This window comes from Aspergillus udagawae (assembly GCF_001078395.1).
Source record: "Aspergillus udagawae IFM 46973 DNA, scaffold_8, whole genome shotgun sequence".
Classification (NCBI taxonomy): domain Eukaryota; kingdom Fungi; phylum Ascomycota; class Eurotiomycetes; order Eurotiales; family Aspergillaceae; genus Aspergillus; species Aspergillus udagawae.
Window position 1 is genome coordinate 1073807 of NW_025091271.1, and position 19805 is coordinate 1093611.

Genomic DNA, 19805 nt, shown 5'->3' on the forward strand with positions numbered 1-19805 from the left:
AATAGAATATGGAGTGGAGACCGATGGTCACAACGAAGGAGCAGTTTGTATCCAAAACGCCATGGCATCCGTCACCACCGTCTTCTTTTTAGCCCATTCCAAATGACCCCCGGGACCGCCGCCGTTGTTCTCGTCACTTTCTTCCTGCACCGCCTGCGCACGCACCCAGTACTTCTTTCCGACCCGAGCCACGACTTTCGCGCGGACGACGACCAGGCCAGGCACACGGAGGGGTTTCTTGTAGCGGATGTCCAGCTGCGCTGTGTAGATGGGACCCCGCGGATGGTCCCCGGAGGCCGGAGCATGTATGGCGACGGCCAAGGACATGGCCTCGTCGAGCAGCGTGGCCACGATGCCGCCATGAGCGGTGGACGGATGGCCACTCACACCCGGCGTTGCCAGATCCACCATCATGATGATATCCGGAGGAATTGGGGAAGGCGCTGACGACGGGGTTGCGGTGGGACTGGGCCAGACGGGGACCTCTTGCGGGGGAGGGAGGAGGTTGCGCCGGCGGAGAGTCAGACAGTGCGGGATTGTGGAGGGTGTGGCCAGCGTGCCGGCGAAGAAGCCATCTTCGCCTGTGTGTGGCTTGGGGAGTCGGGACCAGGTGCGGATGGGATAGTAGTCCGGGGAGTTGAGGAGGGAGTTGGACCAGCCGATGGCGCGAAAGGGATCAAGCAGGGCGGGATCGGCCGTGGGTTCGCTCATGTAGGACGTGGGTGGAGGAGCGGAGGGAGGGTGGTCTTTTTCAGTCATTTTTGAGAGAGATTGGCTGTATCAAGGAAAGAGATAATTGAGCGTGCGACGGAATAGAAGGCAGGAAATGTACCCAGAAAAGTGCCCGTTGGATGTGTCCACCAGCAGCAACGAACCTCGGCTACAGGTCGGATGAAGAACCATAATGCCGATTGATCCTCGTCAGTTGTAGTTTCTGTTGAGTGATCAGTGGCTAGATAGATGATCATCTGTCAAGTTATGGGATCGGAGCAGAATATCATAATTGACCCCGATATCGACCTTCATCAGTAAAGGTGGTAGACTGAATGTGTTAGTAGTCCTGCGTTCCGCTCGTAGGTACCTTAGTATGTAGCGGGCATGTTCTCTGTTTAGGAATGTTATCTCCGAGATTGATACAAGTCTACTCCGTAAGGTAGTGACAAGGACAAAGGACACTAATGAGATTGATTATTCCGTATGCTCCGTAGTATTCAATCTATGAACAGGATAGTCAATGATCCTGATACTATTTATCTGTTACAGGCTAATTTACTGGATAGTGTCTACCTGCGTTGTTCTGCTCCAGGTATACGTTCAAGGACCCAACGTCTTCTGAGCACGAGAGCGACAACGGCATTCTTCTGTTTTCGGATGGTATGATACGACCCCGATCCAGTAGGATTATTCCTCTAACGATGCTTCTATTCCTTGTGCCACTGGTCCTGAATAATAAAAACAACAATAGCAACAACAACAATAATAATAATAACAGCTGATGATGAATGTTGAGTTACACTAGGTACCTTCTGACTCCGCCTAAAGTGCCACTGGTTCCTTGATTTTGACGATACTTTGTACTCTGCGGGTATCTCCGTAGACTCCGTAGAGTCAGATGAATATTCGATTGGCTATCAACAAATAAAATGGGTTCAGTAATTTAGGCAGTAGACTAGGTTACGTAGTGGATACTATCTCCTTGCTAGTTGCTAGTTGCTAGCACAAATGTGGTGCCTGACTTGAAGTTCCTCGCAATGTTATTATCCATCAGTATCGTCACTCGTAGACCAATTCTTCACGCAAATAAAGGATTGATTGATAATGAATTCTGCTATTCCAAGCCCGACAGTCATGGGACCAGTTAAGAAGAAGAATATTGATAATAATAGTAGACAAGACCATGGACTAGCTAGGACTGTACCAAGGTATCTCCCTTAGTCTGCAACTAACCTCCTACTACCCAAGTCCCAAGTCCAAAGTCTTAAGCTAAGATCCTTGGTTGAGTTCGAATGATTACCCTTTTCGACGAGAATTGACGCTAAACTGGCATTCCTGATCCTCGATAGGTCCTTTCCTTCTAATACATAATAATCTAAGACTTGTTTGTTGAAGAGAATTGAGCTTTCCCTCTTGTTTATTTCCCTTTTTCTCCTCCTCCTCTTCCTCTTCTTCCACCTTCCTCCCTTCTCTTCCCTCCCTCTTCTCTCTCCATCGTCGTCGTCGTCATTGACAATAATAATCTCATCCAGTTAGGATTATTTGCATCCTCAATAACCTTATCAATTGACTGTCGATCTTCTCACATAATCAAAGATCTTCACTTTCTCCACCATGCGCTCCATCGCCATTGTCTTGTCCACGTTGGTGGCTGCCGCTGCTGCCAGCAACAATTACACTTTCCCTGCGGGCTTCAACCTCGCCCAGGTTACCTCTACTGACAAAGGTTCGTTACTGAGGTCGCTCGTCACCCTAAGTAGTCAATTGACTAACGTGGAGATGATTTATAGCTGCTTGGTGTCTGGCTGAGCGGAACTCATGCCCGAGTATCTGTGGTGGAATCGCCGATAGCAACTCATGTGATCCCGTATGTTTCGATGAACTTAAAAAACCCGCCGTTCTCAATCCTTACCAAACTAATGCGATAATGGACAGGACACTCTTCAATTCTCTTGCAAGTGCAGCAACGGTACCGAGGCCGATGTGTCCCCGTACATGCAGACCATCCCCTTCTTTGTCTGCCAGGAAACCTACAAGCAGTGCATCGCTGCCTCCTCGACTCAGGATCAGGATGAAAAGTGTAAGGACGCCCAGAAAGAGTGCGGTACACGGAACGCGACGGCCTCTTCTACCTCCTCATCTACCACTACGTCTTCCGCTGTTTCCACCGCCACGCAGAGCGCGACCGGAAACCAGGCTGAGTCAACTGCCACGGCCACCACCACTACTAGTAGCAGTGCTACCGCTCATGCCAGCAATGCTGCCATTCGGCTGGTCGGAGAGCACGCCACTGGTGTGATGGCGACCGTGCTCTTCTTTGCGGCTCGTCTCCTGCTGTAAATGGGGTGGTCTGCCATGTTTGCGACCATGACCATACCTATCACATCCGTTGAGTATGCGACCATGGAGCGCACAAGACAACCACGGAGATTGATTATTCGACTGTTGACTTCTCTGTCTAATGCCCGTTCGTCGCCTGTTTTTCCGCACTTTTTTGTCCGAACACTTGACTCATTGCACTGCAATCCCAATATCCCCCCGCGTTCATGTCTCGTAATTGAGCCATTTGTGATATTATGATCCTGTATGCACTATACGCTTTTCATGACTGTCCTTAATCGGAGCCTGCAAATACCTGTTGGCGCTTAGGAATTGACTAATTCACGGGTACGACCCGATCAATTATTGATGTGCTGGTAGCTTCTGAACTTTTAACCATTGTGATGATGCCCTTGGACGATAATCCGGCTTGTAGAGTGATAAGTACTCTGGACTGTTGTTGTTGGCGGCGGACTGTGCAATCGGTGATGGGCCTGAGTCTGTAAATTTTCCCTTCTCGAAAATTTTGCTGAATAGTCATGGAAAAAATATGCAAATCGATGATAAGGGTAAATTTATAAAGGAATACGTCCGTTGTTGGGTTGAATCAGCTCGGTCCACCTCTAGACGTCTCTTTTGTCAGGTGGTTTCTCCAACCAAAAAAAGTGCCAATTCGCCAAGAGTTTTGCCCACACTGAAATTTCGCCCTTCCCGGCATCATCGAACTTATCGAATATCGATAGCCTCTTGGGACTCTCTCCGCCCCTCTCTTCTTTTTCTTTTCTAGACCTTGTCTCTCTCCCCTTCCCTCCCTCCCCTATCTACGCCCATTATGCCCGCTCCTACTACCACCCTCCTGATCGAGGGTACCTTCACCGAACTCGCCGACGAGTTCGCCCTGTACATTGACACCCTCCGCAAGAACGAGGGCGCCAGCCTCCAATCCGAAATCGCTCCCCTCATTGAACCTCTTCGCCAGCAAGAACAGTCGGAGGAGGAGCCCGATCGCAAACAGCGCGATGAAGTGCTGAAGAAGTTGGTGGCTGCCGCCACTGTGTTGAATGCGGCTCCAGAGAAGGGTGAGTTTGTGTGGGCGGGTTGCTATAGATGAATCCCGGAAGATCGAGGCAAAGAGAAGGAGCTGGGTAAGGCTGACCTTTGCAATCTTACAACTAGAAATCATTTCCGCCTACAACCTCCTCGTGCACTTGGTGCACCAGGCCTCGAACCCGGATATGTTCCTCTCCCGCATTTGCACCTATCTCGCCAAACCTATCACCACCTCGCCTCAGTTTGGCCCCACGCTCGCAATCTCCATCCTGACCACCATCTTCAACACTCTCACTCCCACCGACTCCAGCCGTTTCCACGTCCTCCTGGCCATCGTCGCCGTCATTCGCCAGTCCGGCTCTTCGTACGCCTTCGAGGCGCTGAAGCCCCAGCTGGCCGCTCAGCTGCCCACCTGGTTGTCCGCCTGGGAGTTGGACGAGGAGGATGCTCAGAAGCTGCACCTTGCCGTTGCTGATGCCGCTCAAGCTTCGGGCGATCTTGAATTGGCGCAGACTCATGTGGTGCAGGCCCTGCAGACGATCCCCGCCAACGAGGCCTCCAGCAAGGAAGCGCGCGACCTGGCCGTCCGTGCCTTGACCTCCGCCCTCAAGAGCCCCGGCGTTTTCGATTTCACTTCGCTGACCGCCGCCGATGCCATCCAGGCTCTTCGCTCCAGCGACAGCACCCTTTTCGAGTTGCTGGAGATCTTCACCGCCGACACTCTGGACGCGTACGAGGACTTCATCGCGGCCACCCCTCTCGACTCCATCTCTGGCGGTGTTCTGGCCGATGGCGCCGAGGCTCTGCAGACCAAGATGCGCCTGTTGACCCTGGCTTCGCTTGCGGCTTCGACTCCCTCTCGCTCCCTTCCCTATGCTACCATCGCCTCGGCGCTGCGCGTGCCTGTTGAAGATGTGGAGAAGTGGGTCATCGACACTATTCGGGCTGGTCTGGTCGAGGGCAAGCTGTCGCAGCTGCGTTCCGAGTTCCTGGTGCACCGGGCCACATACCGTGTATTCGGTGAGAAGCAGTGGGCGGAGGTGCAGGGCCGTCTGATGGTCTGGCGCCGCAGTCTGGAGAGTGTGCTAGGTGTTGTCCGCACCGAGCGGGAGCGCTATATCCGGGAGAGCATGCAGGCGTCGGCTGAGGAAGCCGGCCAGGGCAAGTCGGGCGAGAGAGGAGCCAAGGGCGGTGACCGGAGACGTAACCCCCAGCAACAACAGCAGTCGCAACCCTCACAACCACAGCAGGCTCGGGAGGTTGAGTTGGTTGGAGGTGCTGAATAGATTACACGCTGAGGGCAACAAGGATTGCAGCGAGGCAGGAGAAAGCAATAGACTTCGTCGCCACAAGATGAAAAAAGAAGAAAAGTAATGATTGGGGTGTCCTTTGCTTTATTTACTTGTCTTGTTCATCTGAACCAGGAGCCCCTCCCTTTTTTTTTGTCCGAATTTCCCGTCCGTTTCTCTTATTTCCATTTCTACAATGTTCATATGGTAGCTACTTCTGTTGTTTAGAGACGGGATGCCCTGGATGCATGTTAGTAGTTAGGAATGGGCCAGATCAATCAATCACGAATCATGTCTTGTTCATCCTTTCTGGCGATATGCTGGAGACAGAGATTGTATATTCTTTGGCTCTAGTATGACAGGTTAAGACACTGGACGCTTCGTTTCTGATAAGGTGGACTAAATGGGATATGTCTATATAAACACAAACATGAATTTTCTTTCAAATAAACAAAGAGACATCTATTCAATTCGACGGGGAAGACGCAGGGAGATCGGAAACAATTGGCGGTCAAATGCCGCAGTCAACACAGGTCCATCAGATAGGCTGGACACCCTTCTTCTCGAGTCCCTCCCTGATTCTGGCATACACTTCATCGACCGCCCCCGTAGCGGAGACAGACAAGACCTTCTGCTGTTCCTCGAAGGCCCGCACAACCGGCATACTGGTCTCAACAAACACCCGGAACCGCTTGCGGATCGACTCGGCATTGTCGTCGTCACGCCCCGAGGTCTCCCCGCGCTTGAGCAACCGCTTCTCCATCACCTCCTCGGGGCAGTCCAGGAACAGAGTCATTTCCGACGGGCAGACGGTATCCTCGAAGAACACGGCCTGGTCGAGCTTGCGCGGGAACCCGTCGATTAGGAATCGGGCCTTCTTCTTCCCACCGTCAGCGGTAGCGCCGGCACCGGCCGCCAACGCATCGGCCATGGCGTTCGACAGCAGCGCCACCGTGATCTCCATGGGCACGATCTTGCCCTCTTTGATGTACGTGCGGATGAGGTCGCCGTACTGGCTTCCCTCGCGGACCTGTTCCGCGCGCAGCAGATCGCCTGCGGACAGATGGATGAAACCGTAGTCGCGGACTAGGTTGGTGGATTGCGTGCCCTTGCCGCTGCCCGGTCCACCTAGCAGGAAAACGACGGTGACATCCTGTGGAGAGAAGCGCGGGGTGGTGTTCGTCGAGGCCTGAGGAGGGGCGGGTTGTGTAGGAGGGACGGCTGGGGGATTCTGTGTGTTGGCCATGTTTTATTTTGCTCGTTTTTGAGGTGGTGGATGTTTTATTGATTGGATTGCGGCTTGCGGACGCCTGTGCGCGATTTCACCAATAGGATGTAGGAACCGGTGCCAATGGCGAAGATAGTCACGAAGGGGAGGATTTTGAATTGAGAACGACTGTATTGAGACCCTGAAGAGGAGGAAGAAGACGGAGAGGAAGATGGGGAGGGAGAGTCAGGTTTAGAAGAGGAGGAAGAATAGGGGCGGCGGTGATGCTGCAGCTGTTGGTGGTGGTGGTTGTGGTGGGGTCCCGGTGATGATCTCACGGGATGCAATATCGACAGCAATTGAGCTCGAGTGGAGAGGCTAGAGGATCGCAGGGCTCCAGCAGAAAAAGACATTCCTTTGAGAATAGACTTGAAGTTGGACTTGGATTCTAGGTAACAAACTGAGCTGGGGAGGCTGATGAAGAAGAGCAGCGAGAGCCTTTTCTGTGATGGGGACGAAAAATGAGTCTAATAATAACAGCATGTAGATGGGGGACAGAAAAATAAGGCATGCAACAGTCCACAAGTGGCTTAGCGTGATATTTATATACTTGTCGTACAGAGGAGTGGTCCCTCTGTCTGAATACCGATCTACGACATCACAGCCAGCTTGTCTTGAACTTATAATAAGGGTCATACTACTGTGAGATAAACAGGTCAATCAGTTGATAAACAGGTCAATCAAATCATCATGGAGTTGTGCAATATTCCACTATTATTGACAGACTATTCAGTCTCTTCTGCACTGGCCGACTAGGAAGAGAAAATTAAGTCAGGAGCAGTGAATGATTTAGCTCTCAACAATCTGTGAGATATGTGTTGTAGACTTTTAGATTCAGTTGCACTTGATACTGGGTACGCTCTCTGTTAAAGCTTGGTTTCCTCAAGGCACCTTGACTCCTCCTTCCTTGTTCTCCCTCTCTCTTGCATACATACCCACTCTCTTTTCATACCACACTTCACCCTCTGCGTATCAGCGACTCATCAAATCGCCATGGCAAAACCAAAACAGCAAAATAGAGGCCAGCAAGGAGGCCGGGGATTCAGGTTCGTCCGAGGAAGAGGCGGTAGATCCAACAAACCCAACTTCAACTCACACGATACCGAAGACACCAACTCCCGCTTTGCAGCAAAGAGCTCCGAACCTAGTGTCAGTTGGACTTACACCTCAGTCTAAGCAAGCTAGGACACACTGACGATAACCTAGGCATCTCGTGGTAGAGGCGGATACAGAAACGTTCCCTCCGGAGGACGAATGCTCGATCTCAGTGTCAGTCGTCTTGCTGTTCTGACTCGATTGATTGTAACCCAGCTGACGAAAGGATACCCAATAGAAATCTGGAAACTTGCAGAATCCAGGGATTTCGTCCACTATTGCGTCCACGGGAAACGTGAAAGCGTCTCTACCCAGTGGCCTCACCAGCAAGACGAGTAATGCCTTTTCGAATGCTTACCAGACCGGCAGTTCAAACTGTGATGGAAAATACTTCGTCAAAGGTGAGACTCCACTTGTTCCGAGTCTTTGAAAGTGAACAGACCATCTCTAATAGCTACCTAGCATACCTTGGTTCTTCGTCAAAGCTTAAGCCAGAGGAAGACCGTGTTCTTTGTCCTCAGTCTCTACAATTCGTTCCTACGAAGAAGAGCTTCCACCAAGGCCCAGGTAGAGATGCGCCTGCCGCGGTGATAGACAGTCTACCCACCAAACTTTCGGCCTTTCAGCGTCTTCCCGGCGAGCTACGTTGGAGGATCTATGAACTCGTATTTGACGTTCACCGAGTCGAAGTCCTGCGTTCGCGGGACAAGATCCCAGAAAACAACATCAAGCGAGTCCATTACCGCCTCTACCATCGCCAGCTGCGACCTCGCGATTCAAAAACACATGCCGCACGCTCAAGTGAAGGACGCTATACTTGTCCTCCCCTCCCCATCGCGCTTCTGATCACATGTCGCAGCATCTACCGTGATACGCTGTGCCTGTTCTACTCCAGGGTGCAGTTCATTTTCAACACGACTCGCACCGTGATGCGCTTTTTGAAGATCACCAACAAAGAAGCCCAAATGGCGATTCAGCACATCGAGCTCAACCATACCATGTACAGCGAGCCTGCGCTGCTGAATTTCCGGTGGTACAAGTGCATGAGCGACATGGCGTGGTACAATGCCTGCGATGACCTGACTGTCTACTGCAAGTCACTGCGTGTCCTTCATATCGATATGAAAATTCGAGACTGGCCCATCAGTCTTCAAGTGGGTGAACGGTGGTCCTTGCCGCTGCTTGCCTTTGCGCGCTATGGACCACGACTCGACTGGGTCGATATTCGACTTCACATGAGCAGCTTCAAACAGGACCAGCTTGAGAAAGTCGCTCGGGAGATTGAGGAACAGATTATGGATCCAACGGCTTTTCAGATTCGCGAAGATGAACGACTGGCGAGGGAGTTGGCGGGGCCTGTCAAGGCCAAGGTTTTAAGACTTATGTTTTAGTTTGTCTAATACCTGTTTATGGCGTGAAGCACTGAGGTTGATATGAGGAGTGAGAGAGGGGACGAGCTAATGGAGGAATGGGCAAATTGAGACAGAAATGGTTGGAATTTGCAGAAGGATCGATCGTATATCGGCATCAAGGGATGTTTTTTCAGGCAAGTACATAGTCTCTGTTTAACAGAAATTCAGGAAGTAAGTATATGATACTACCAAGTATAAGGAAACGCGATGATGATCGATATGTACATGATTCATGATTATAGGCAAGTGTAAGAAGGAGGATGATGGATAAAGTGGCCGCAAGTTCGAGGTCACCACAATGCCTTTGTTGGATTCGCAACCCTCGAACATGCAAACTCCTTTATTTGCTCTCATGAGGCGCAAGATCGTCCGTGGGTTGAGCCTCATCGGATGGGACTGTATGGTATACCTGCATACGACGTCGCCGGATGAATAAGTAAATGCCGACCATGAGCCCGCTCATGGAGCACGCAATCAAAACAAAAACCAGGAGCTCCCCAACCCCTTGGATAAGCTCATACGCTTGGTTTACAGCTGTGGCTGCTTCCTTGACCGTGCTGTAAGAATCCGCAACGTCGTCTTCGTCGGACAGCTTGGAACTGTACAGCAGCGAAGGGTCGTCGGGTGTGGGCTTCTCCTCGCCCTCGAAGCCCGCCAGTCGCCAATTGTCTGGCGTAGTGGTGCGATGAATGGCGGAAGTACCCAGCACGTTCCCGTCCTTATCCACTGCTTCCACGGAGACCCAGTCCAGATATCCGTCAGCGATGTACATCGTTTCAAAGTCGACCTTGGTGGTATTGCCGACCACCACGGGGATTCCGTTCTGCTCCTTGCGGGCGTAGAAATTCCAAGAGGCGATATCTGTCGCTCCGTTCCAACTGACGTGCAAGATAGTCGTGAGGTCTGTCTCATCTGTACCGTACACTGTCGAGACCACGTCCGGGGACGTCAGAGGACGACCCTCAAAGGGGAATTTGTAAGACCGGTAGGTGGAGAAGCGAGTGGATGCAAAGCTGGCCTGCATGAGAACTTTGCCGTCGGGCGAGTGCTCGCTTTGGTAGCCCCGCTCACTCCAGCCAACAAAGACGTTGCCATTTGGCAAGCGCTGAACGCTACCACGGAGCCGAGTGAGACCTCCATCCGGGCGGTCGTAACGGTTGAGCAGTCGTGCTGTCATGGGGGATGCACTGGTATCCACCTGCACAATGAGAGCAGCGGAATGGTCTTCGTCGTGTCCGCCTTCATCAGAAGCGTTGTTCAAGAACGAGATAGTTGTATGCGTTTCATTTGACTCGACAAACCGGACATGGTGCTGCTTAGAGAACGTGAAATCCTGCACAAAGTCCGAAGATTTCCCCCCAAGTCTCCAGATAATGTGTCCATCTTGTCCGGAAATGAGGTAGATTGTGTTTGTGAACCGTGCGGACAGAATATAGTCACCGGCCGCGTTCTTATCCACGGCGTTGACATGGACGTAATCCCAGCCAGGCTGGCCAGACGGCGGATCCCAGGGATTGACTTGTACAGACTCATGAATGGGGATGTGGCCGACAGAGCTCCATTCATAGAGTACAGCCCCAGCAGCTACATCCAATTCCACGAAACCACCAGTCATCACCCAGCCATGTTCATCCGGACGCCCCAGATCTCCAAGATCCATGTACTCCGGACGGTATAGGCAAGCTAGGGCTGTCTTTCCGCCGTCGAGGATGTTGAATTCGTGCATATTGAATGATGAGAGATCATTTGTCACTCCAACGGCATATTCTGGCTCGTAATGCTCATCAAGGACATATCCTAGTCCCTTTTCCCTGCCATCATCGTGATACGCATGCTGCAGGATAAACGAGAGATGAGGTCGATCATCGATGTTGTGCACTGCCTTGAAGTCGAAGATATTTCGATTGTCAAACATGCATGAACCAGCCCAGATCAGGGTCTGACCAGAATTAGCCTCGTAAGTTGGGTCCATGCTTCAAGACTTTGAGAGAGACATACCCCGTCTGCGTCATAAATATACGGTCCGATTTGGCATGGCTTCCACTGCTTGGTGGGAGCCTCTGGGTCAATTACGCCATACGGCGCGACGAACCAGTATCCCGGGCTTACAGATTCACGATCATAGTAAGCAACATCGAATCGTACCGCTCTAACTTCGGGGAGCTTAATCTTGTCAGTCCAATGTCGTTCAGCTCATATTGGAGGACATACTGTGACAAAGGACATCAAATCATCGTCAGAATCGGCAAACCCCCTACCGAAGAGAAGTAGATACAAGACCCAGAAAAACATCATGCTCAATGAGTGGCTAGGAGAAAATCTCCTGGAGAAAAGAGGTGAGAATAAGAAGCGAAGGAAACGATATTAGGTCTCAAGGCAACTTCAGAGCAGATTGATGAGTCGAGGCTTCGACTGGAGGACTGCAATCCTGCAGATCGAAGAGACTATAGTAGTGTACAAAGTAATTTCCAGGAGCACTAAAGCGCTCCGTGGTGGAGAAGATGGACGACATGGAGTGATAGAACGAGAAGGAAGCTAGAATGGAACTGACGAAGCCCCAAAACATGATTTACGTTAGAGTCACATATTATCATCCACATCGCTACAAGTGTTCCTGTGCTCCGTAGGATTTCAGGAGCAGACGAAGCCTAGGTGCCTACTCCTGCAACACGCAAGATCTGGTATGGGATTTGGCAATCAAAGGAAGCGGACATTCTTGGCGATGTTGGAGGCAGTGGAGCAGACTGCGAACTTCGCGGTTCGAGAACCAAACAGTGATGGCTGAGCTCTGCGATTGACGTATGCGTACTCGTGTACAGTGCCCCATAACGCGTTGCGGCGTCAACATTAGTCGAGTCCAGGTCGAAGACTACACGGCCTGCGTGATACCGCCCATTCTCGGGTCCCTTTTCTGCAACAGCTGAAACCCGAGCGGGGAGGATAACTCTCCATCATTATTAGCCAGATTGGACTGAGACACAAAAGACCAAGCGAATTCGATGCTGTGTGCCTCCACTGAATCAGTCACTCAACAGTCATCTTGGCGTCTCCCGCGGAATTGAGGAACCGCAGCCATCGGGATTTCCGAAAGAAGTCTACTTATCAGTGTCAATAATGGCAATTGTCAGCTTTGCGGCCAGTTACCCGCAGATTGTCCAGTCTATTGGACGGTAAATCATTGTTGGACGTGGCCATGCTCCACTGTCCACAGAGCTTGGTGGCCTTGGCTTTTGGCCTAACGTTTTTGCGCGTCCGCTGATCTCGCCAGATTCCAGTCTAATACTGCTTCACCAACTCATATCTATGTCAGGCGAAGTGGATCAGGCAATCCTGCGAGGCTTTACCTAGGATGCGGAACCATTCATACGTTGCTCATCTGTTTTGAGTCTTTGAAGCGAAAGCATTGTGTTGCCCGTCTCTGGCTGAGGGAGCACCACGTCACAGCTCCTTCGGAAATGGACACAGTACGGAGTCACTCCTCTCACTGATCACCTATCTCTACTCGGCTTTATGTCCAATATTATTAGTCCTGATCAAGCAACTCGCCCCGACAGCAGACTCGAAATTCGGACCGTCAGACTCGCCCGTGAATTGACGTTAGTTATCCACATTTTTATTTACATAAGCTATTCACCGAAAAAGATGCTGGGCCACGGCCTCGGGCTCAACAAAATCCCTATCATGATGTCTATCCAGACCAAATAACTCGCTGAGGGCATCAAGCTACTTCGCACGACTGCGACTATCCGCTATTTTGCCCTTCAATGAGCATAGCTCGCAATGGCTGGCTCTCCAAATGTTTTGGGCCTATATGCAAGAACTTCTGCTAATGCGATAAGCAGCAGTCCTTCTGTGCCTAGTAAATCATCTAGGCCAAGCTGGGGTGGTAGCACACGCCCGCACACCACGTCAAGATCCAGCCGTGACGGATCGCCCGGGCCATCATGGGTTAGCGCATCAACCGCTAATGCCCATGCGAGTGGGTTGTACAAGACACCCTCATGAGTGTACACCCCTCCTGCAGGCTTGCCACCGCAGATGGTTTGTAAGTGGTTATTAGATACACCGACAGCCCGTGAATCTGAAAGGATGGCCGACGCCTGGCTGCCGCTCATGGGCTGTACGATCTCATCGAATGTGGAATAGATGGTGGTTGTGGGAACATATGCAGAGTCGCCTCCGTCGCCTCGCAGAGTTCTGATAAACTCTGTGTTCCACCCCTGCTGCCACAGTGAGGGAGTGCAGGCAAGCGCTTCCAGCCACGGGCACACAAGCGACCTCATGACCGTCCCGTGGAAATCAGGGCTGATGGCGATAAAATCATCAACCGCTTTTCTGGTGGATGGCCAGTACTTCAGTGCCCATTGAGTATCCAGTCCGCCTTGGGACCATGAAACAACCGCGACGTTGGATTCTGAAATGGCCGAAATATAATTGATTGCATAAGCGACGTATTCAGAGTTGATCTGAATGTCATTCAACGAGGCCTGGGGGATGTTGAGCCAAACCACGTCGGCATTTGCGGCGCTTCCCAACTTGCCGAAGTTGAAGTAATAAGTTGTCCCAGCGGGTGTAGCAGTTCCCGGAACCAAAATCACAGGCTTCTTTCCATTCTTGCCATAGCCGAAGGAGGTGGGGATATGAATCGCTGCCCGCAGTGCATTTTCTGCGACTGAGTAACGTGCATCTCCTGGAGCTTTGGCCGGGTAGATGACTTGGTTCTTCGGATTGGGGTTCCGGTTGTGGATCGAGTTGAGATCCAAGTTGAGGTAACCATTCAAGAAAGAGAGAATGTCGGCCGGTATCAATCCCACCGCGAGGATTTCACGCGCCATTTTCAAGAAATCAGGAGTGCCATCTGCAAAGATGGATTGAATTTTGTCGAAAGCTCGCTGCACAGACTCATCGTCCTTGGTCGTGCGACTGTTCTCAGTCTCGTCGATCTTTGACGCGATTGAGGAGACAGTGCTCTGAGCCTCGCTGTTGATTGAAGAATCATTGGCAGCAGTAGACAGGATCGAAACAAGACTTGAACCCGAGGCGGATGGGACGGCACCGCGAGGAAGGACTGCACCAGAAACCAAGGGACTAAAGATTGCCCTATACAGGACGGCTGCCTTCAGGAAGGAACTCCACCTCATCTTGATTCGGCTGACACTGAGTGGAAACGCCTTGAGACGGTAACCAGCTTGACTGAGGCATCTCGGGGGGAGGGCAGCAGGCAATTTATCTTCCGTTTTCTCCAGAAAAGAAGTATACGAGCTGCCTTCCCCTCTCTGAAATGCCTCGGCCTCCCGATCATATCTCGGATTTTAGTTTCAATATTGAGACTTCTCTTCCTGATGGTGGCTGAACATTCGCGGTCTAACAGGTGTGCGTGACCAATTCCACGACCTTCCGGGGCGCGGGAGAGCGTCAGGCCGTGCCGAGCAAAAGGGGCCAGGGGAAAGAGGCCAATGATAGGACCGTCAGCCAGATGAAGTCCCATTGCTTCTTGTCTTCTGCTCAAGCTCGGTTGACCCAAGTGGATATTCGCGGCAGACCCGGAGCCTCTGTTAGGGCATCAGGACGAAGAATTGTCCCTCGCCAAGATACAAACGAGCAAGGGCAGGGTCCCGAATTCAACCTATTACACTTTGGCTTGAGTCCTTCCGCTCCATGAAGAACCCGATATTAATGAGTAGTTCAATTCTTCTTTGGACGACTCGAACGAGGCACTGATTCACTCACATGTGATCAGCTCTCTTAGCTGGGGGAATGCCGGGGTTTTGTCAGCGCTCGCGGCATTAGCAGTTAGCACTTCCCCACATTTGAGGGGGAACCACCCCGTATTGCTGACGGTGCTGACAGCTCATCAGGCAACAACTCTCTAGCCCCATGCTGTAATCGATAGTTAGTGCTATATTGATTTGTCAGTACTCAGTAGGGGCAAAGAAAGCATGAGCTTCTGGAACGATTGGCAAAGATCAGAGCTGTTAACCTAGGTTGATTGTGATCAAACCATACTACGGCGATCTTCAGATTGCTCCGGGAAACCCGACGACGCATAAGCTTAATCTAGCTTGACCGTTGGAATGAAGAGTGCGCAGCCGAATATTCATACATTCTTATGCCGCTGCTAGTGGGTTGTTTGAATGTATCGTCTGCCAGATATGATGGACATTCTTTCACTCTGCGTAGAAACTGGAAGAGTACCCCGATGAATAATAAACAGGTGGGGAAGCGATCAAGGATATAACTCAGAACATATAACAAGGGAAGGTAAGTCCCGTCATAGGCAGCAAGATATGCTCAGGGACAGACGACATTTGTCATGGCAACTTTCAGAAAACTGGGTTGCGAGCGTGCACAGATGGCGGAGGTATCATCTGATCTTCTCCAACGTGCTGGGATTATGCGCAACCCGATGACCATGTTGATCGGTGAAGATAACCTTCGAGCGTTAGCATTGGCGTCGTTGACTTTCTGAGACGATGTATTAGGGGTAGTCGAGGCGGAATCGCATTGTTCCGTACCTTTGGGGGATTCGCGACGTTCTCCTCATCCGCTTCCGCTTGATCCCTCACAATCTTTTCGACCTAGAGGAATTCCTCTATTAAACTTGGTCAAGGAGACAAGCGTAGAGGAAGATCGACGTACCTCTCCTTCATGAGATCCGCCCCGATAGCGGGTATAGACATGGTCACCCTCGTTGATATTCTCGCCTTTTTTGTCTTTAACTCGCTCGGCCGACATTTTGACTCGGCCTGACGACTAGAAAATCCGAGTATTGATATTGTTAAAGGATTGATGCTGCATCAAAGAACTGGGAAGATATACGAAGTTGTTGATATTCAATAAACTCCTGATGCTCCGCTTCTGTAATTCTGATGTCATCTCAATACACCCCATGGCCACATCCTCACATCATCCTCCAAGTGGAGCTGTCAACAAGACAGACTAGGTGATCTTTGTATGGCTTCGGTTGAGATTCAACATCTATCACAGCAATCGTCGACAGCTACCTTAGGCCTCTAGCGATCTATGGAGGACGAACTTCTTCAGACAAGGCTACTTCACTGGAGCAGAAAGACGCGAGTAGCACCCCTCAAGATTCTGTTGCTGAATATGATTTTCTAGGGAGAAGAAGGCTTGAAGATTGTAATAGAAGTCTCAAATTTTTATGCTCAAGATCAGTCAAATCATTGAAATGACCGATGGCGTGGCCAAGACTGGGCATAATCAGTATTAGGCATCCTTAGGACTCTAAAGACGATGAGATTCCATTGGATGACTATTCTTCTGAGGGCATGTCAAAGGGATATACACTAATGCAGTCACAGGCCGAAAAAGAGGTCCATCAGACCATATCAGAATCACTGATGTGTCTCACAATGTTGCACTCCTAAGGCTAGGGCCATACATGGCATACAGTTGCAACTGAAACCAAATGTAGTACATACCGCATCGTAATTGCGCACGTGCTGGTTTCCGAATGAAGTATTGTCCGTAGCTGAGCAATTATTGTCTGTCTTGCCGGTTTCTATCGATCACTGTTTCAGGATTTGCGAGTGCATAACGTGATCAATGTCTGTCTATTATCTAGAGGATGTCGGCCCGGTCAACCTACGCCTGATGGTCCCTAAGCTTGCGTCGTATATTGCTCTCTGAAGTACGTTTGACCGTTTGGGCAAGTGTTTCCCATCGGCTGTTGTAGATATCTCTCCAAGGGCATTGAGATCTCAAAGTCAACCAAGTCTCTATGAGCAATGTCTGACCCAAATTGATCATCATTCATAAAGAAAGTCCGAGTCTCAGTATTATTGCATCCATATTAACTGGTAATGTTGGATATCTCCAGACTATGGTTTATGGGACTTCCCCGGACCACGTGGCGAGATGTCACACTAGGCAGAGATTAGTATTTATTACGAGATGTGGAGGGCTGTCTGAATCCTTCGAGAAAAGGCTTGATGAAAACAACCCAATGACTCGAGATAATGCAAGTACTTAGAAGGTGGCGCCCAAGCATTGGAGAGGTCAACATCTTGCCGCATTCGAGATTTCGAGGTCGTGCGGCATCAATGATTGTCTATGTCTACGCAATCAACCTACGTGGTGTGGCGACAAAGAGCGTTGTACAAGCCGTCTTGGCTTGATAAGGTGCGGATGTTACAAACGATTTGGATCACTACATGATAAGTTGATAATCTTCCGTATCCAGATTGCCCATTGTTGCTAGCCTTCGGCAATGACATGTATTTGAAAGAGCACTACACCACATTGAGACACTATCCTTGATGGGGAGGTGAGAGTATATCAGTAAGCGAGCAGTTTACTTACAGTGGGGTGCAAAAAGTATTCGACCACCTCATCTTACCGCCTACTAGTAGCTAAACCTAGTTAGGAAGGAGAATACTAATTCCATTAATATTTTGTATACCAACCATCTGCCTCAATAACTGCCTTCACCCGGTTAGGCATGGTCCTTGATAGCTTTTGAAGAATAGTAGTATCTATAGCTTGCCATGCCTCCTTAGCTGCATGGATAAGTAATTGACGTGTTCCCTCAGTATTAGGTGCATCTTCCAGTTCTGGATAAAGCATATAGATCTTCTCCTTCATAAGTGACCAGAGGTTCTCAATTGGATTGAGATCAGGAGAGTATGGAGGCCAAACCATAATATCAATCTGTAGAGAATCAAGCACCTCTCTCACAATCCTTGCAGTATGGATTCTGGCATTATCCTGCATGAAAATATCACCAGGCTCAGTAAGCTCAGGAAGCCATGCTTGATAGAGATCTCTTATCACCCGGCCTGATACCCCCCCTCGTGGAGCTTCTGGATCACCATCCAGAGGGACTAAACCTGTACGTATCTCTTCACCAAAGCCTGCCCAAAACATCTGTCTAACACCCTTCCCTGTTCGTCGAGTGCAGACATCATGCTCATGGAGTTGATCTCTTGGTCGTCGGAATGTCCAGATTGGTCGGATACCAACACCTCTCTCAACTGAGCACTCGTCACTCCATTTAACACGTGCCCAATCTTCCGGTGTAAAGTGTTGATATTGATTTGCCCAGTTAAGACGAGCTAAGGCTTGTTCCCCAGTAAGAGCTGGTCGACGAAGCTGTCTCCATTTGCGAAGACCAAGTTCTCGAAGAAGATATTGTAATGCTCTCTTTTTCACAGCACCATCTACCTCAGTAAGAAGATCTTGCATCTTTAGATGAGGAGAAGACTGACTTAGATCATAGAGATGATCCCTCTGCACCTCACTAAGCTGGCGAGGACGTCCAGAACGTGGTTTTGATTGATTATTAACGCGTTTTCGTTCATTCAAAACAGTCGATTTAATAGTTGAAAGAGGCACCTCAGGATGCTTAGCTCTAATCTTAGAATAGCTCCATCCAATGCTCTTTAACTCGCAGATTCGTGAGCGTAATTGAGGGCTCAATTCTTTGCCTTTACGGCCCATTTTGGTTGTACCGTTGTTGATATCTAGGTAATGGATAATGGATATCTACGCGTTTGGTAGTATTCTGCTGGCAGAATACTAGGCGGTAAGGTAAGGGGTGGTCGAATACTTTTTGCACCCCACTGTACCTATGTGAGCAGTATATGTTGCAGGCAAGTAGTATGCCTAGCATGCTGAACCATATCTTCGTAGTGACACTACCTGCATAGCCTGTCTACCGTGCCTTGGCAGAGTACGTCGCTTGGAATGTAGGGTCATACTAGTTGTGAGATCCTCCAAATCAAGGACCATGACGCAGAGTAATGCGCATAGAGGGCACTGAAGAAGAACCTAACAACAAAGTATCATTTATATCGCATTATGATGACCAAATGGGATCGGCCTGAAGATCCTGACACGATTCATATTCATCGCTATGCAGTTTTGGGTTGATGGAGCTGCCAGTGTAACAGTTTCGGCGGTTATGATTAGAGACTGCCGACTACCACCGTTGCACCATCAAGTGTCACACATACCACAATATGCGGAACCTACTGACCAGCCCCCATAAAGGAGCCCGTCGAGAAGAAGCCACCATGAGGAATGCTTCTGAGCAAATAATCAGAGTTTAACAGTGTATGTCTCTCTCTCATTGCAGACAATACAGCGGATTCTGTCTTATATGAATATTCAATTAGTTTTCTGCAGACGACTGGGAGATTTAAAGCAGTGAAATGAAGTCGGTGGCACGGTACTGAAACGGTCATGACAAAACTGAAACGCCTGGTGGACTGGTTACGTATGGAGCCTCGAGAATGTAACTCTGATGGCGATCACCACATTAGCCTACAACTACTTAGGTACCTTAGGTTCACTAATTATTTATTTAGCGTCTACTACCAATCTCAGTGGAGTATGCTGGAGTAGTGTACTTGTCGTAGCGTATTGCACATACGTATAGATTACCATGATCAGGAAGATAGGTAGTACTTAGTAGTGAACCTGTAGTAGCATGTCCTTACTTCACAGAGTAACTTAGTTCTATTTATGCTTAGGTCATGCAAACAAGGTCAGCCCTCTGAACACATTGAGGATATCTTGACTTCAGCAAGATTTAGAAAAATTAATATTGGGCATATGGAAGCCAAGAGATCGGCAACGCTACTAGGTGATATCCTTGTAGTACTTCGTACCTTGACGGACTGCTAGTTAAACATCACT

General features: G+C 49.9%; 8 protein-coding genes across 8 annotated transcripts; 3 read left to right on the forward strand and 5 right to left on the reverse strand.

The window, feature by feature from the left end:
- Window positions 1-27: 27 nt before the first annotated feature.
- On the reverse strand, window positions 28-759 carry Aud_009847 (PaaI family thioesterase; the record flags this gene model as incomplete). Its single annotated transcript, XM_043294692.1, has 1 exon — window positions 28-759. The coding sequence occupies one exon, from the start codon at window positions 757-759 to the stop codon at window positions 28-30; it is 732 nt and encodes a 243-aa protein (XP_043150627.1).
- Window positions 760-2328: 1569 nt separating this feature from the next.
- Aud_009848 (uncharacterized protein) lies at window positions 2329-3054 on the forward strand (the record flags this gene model as incomplete). Its single annotated transcript, XM_043294693.1, has 3 exons — window positions 2329-2440; window positions 2505-2581; window positions 2650-3054. The coding sequence occupies 3 exons, from the start codon at window positions 2329-2331 to the stop codon at window positions 3052-3054; spliced, it is 594 nt and encodes a 197-aa protein (XP_043150628.1).
- An 811-nt stretch (window positions 3055-3865) lies between these two features.
- On the forward strand, window positions 3866-5369 carry Aud_009849 (PCI domain protein; the record flags this gene model as incomplete). The annotated part of the gene is made up of 2 exons (XM_043294694.1): window positions 3866-4112; window positions 4210-5369. 2 exons carry the CDS (start codon window positions 3866-3868, stop codon window positions 5367-5369), a joined length of 1407 nt encoding a protein of 468 aa, XP_043150629.1.
- Window positions 5370-5910: 541 nt separating this feature from the next.
- On the reverse strand, window positions 5911-6618 carry ura6 (uridylate kinase ura6; the record flags this gene model as incomplete). The annotated part of the gene is made up of 1 exon (XM_043294695.1): window positions 5911-6618. The coding sequence occupies one exon, from the start codon at window positions 6616-6618 to the stop codon at window positions 5911-5913; it is 708 nt and encodes a 235-aa protein (XP_043150630.1).
- A 1014-nt stretch (window positions 6619-7632) lies between these two features.
- On the forward strand, window positions 7633-9125 carry Aud_009851 (uncharacterized protein; the record flags this gene model as incomplete). Its single annotated transcript, XM_043294696.1, has 4 exons — window positions 7633-7788; window positions 7846-7908; window positions 7973-8135; window positions 8197-9125. The coding sequence occupies 4 exons, from the start codon at window positions 7633-7635 to the stop codon at window positions 9123-9125; spliced, it is 1311 nt and encodes a 436-aa protein (XP_043150631.1).
- Window positions 9126-9486: 361 nt separating this feature from the next.
- Window positions 9487-11441, reverse strand: Aud_009852 (uncharacterized protein; the record flags this gene model as incomplete). The annotated part of the gene is made up of 3 exons (XM_043294697.1): window positions 9487-11085; window positions 11145-11309; window positions 11358-11441. 3 exons carry the CDS (start codon window positions 11439-11441, stop codon window positions 9487-9489), a joined length of 1848 nt encoding a protein of 615 aa, XP_043150632.1.
- Window positions 11442-12907: 1466 nt separating this feature from the next.
- Aud_009853 (putative lipase) lies at window positions 12908-14287 on the reverse strand (the record flags this gene model as incomplete). The annotated part of the gene is made up of 1 exon (XM_043294698.1): window positions 12908-14287. One exon carries the CDS (start codon window positions 14285-14287, stop codon window positions 12908-12910), a length of 1380 nt encoding a protein of 459 aa, XP_043150633.1.
- Window positions 14288-15437: 1150 nt separating this feature from the next.
- On the reverse strand, window positions 15438-15881 carry Aud_009854 (DUF2945 domain-containing protein; the record flags this gene model as incomplete). Its single annotated transcript, XM_043294699.1, has 3 exons — window positions 15438-15611; window positions 15662-15724; window positions 15786-15881. The coding sequence occupies 3 exons, from the start codon at window positions 15879-15881 to the stop codon at window positions 15438-15440; spliced, it is 333 nt and encodes a 110-aa protein (XP_043150634.1).
- Window positions 15882-19805: the final 3924 nt, after the last annotated feature.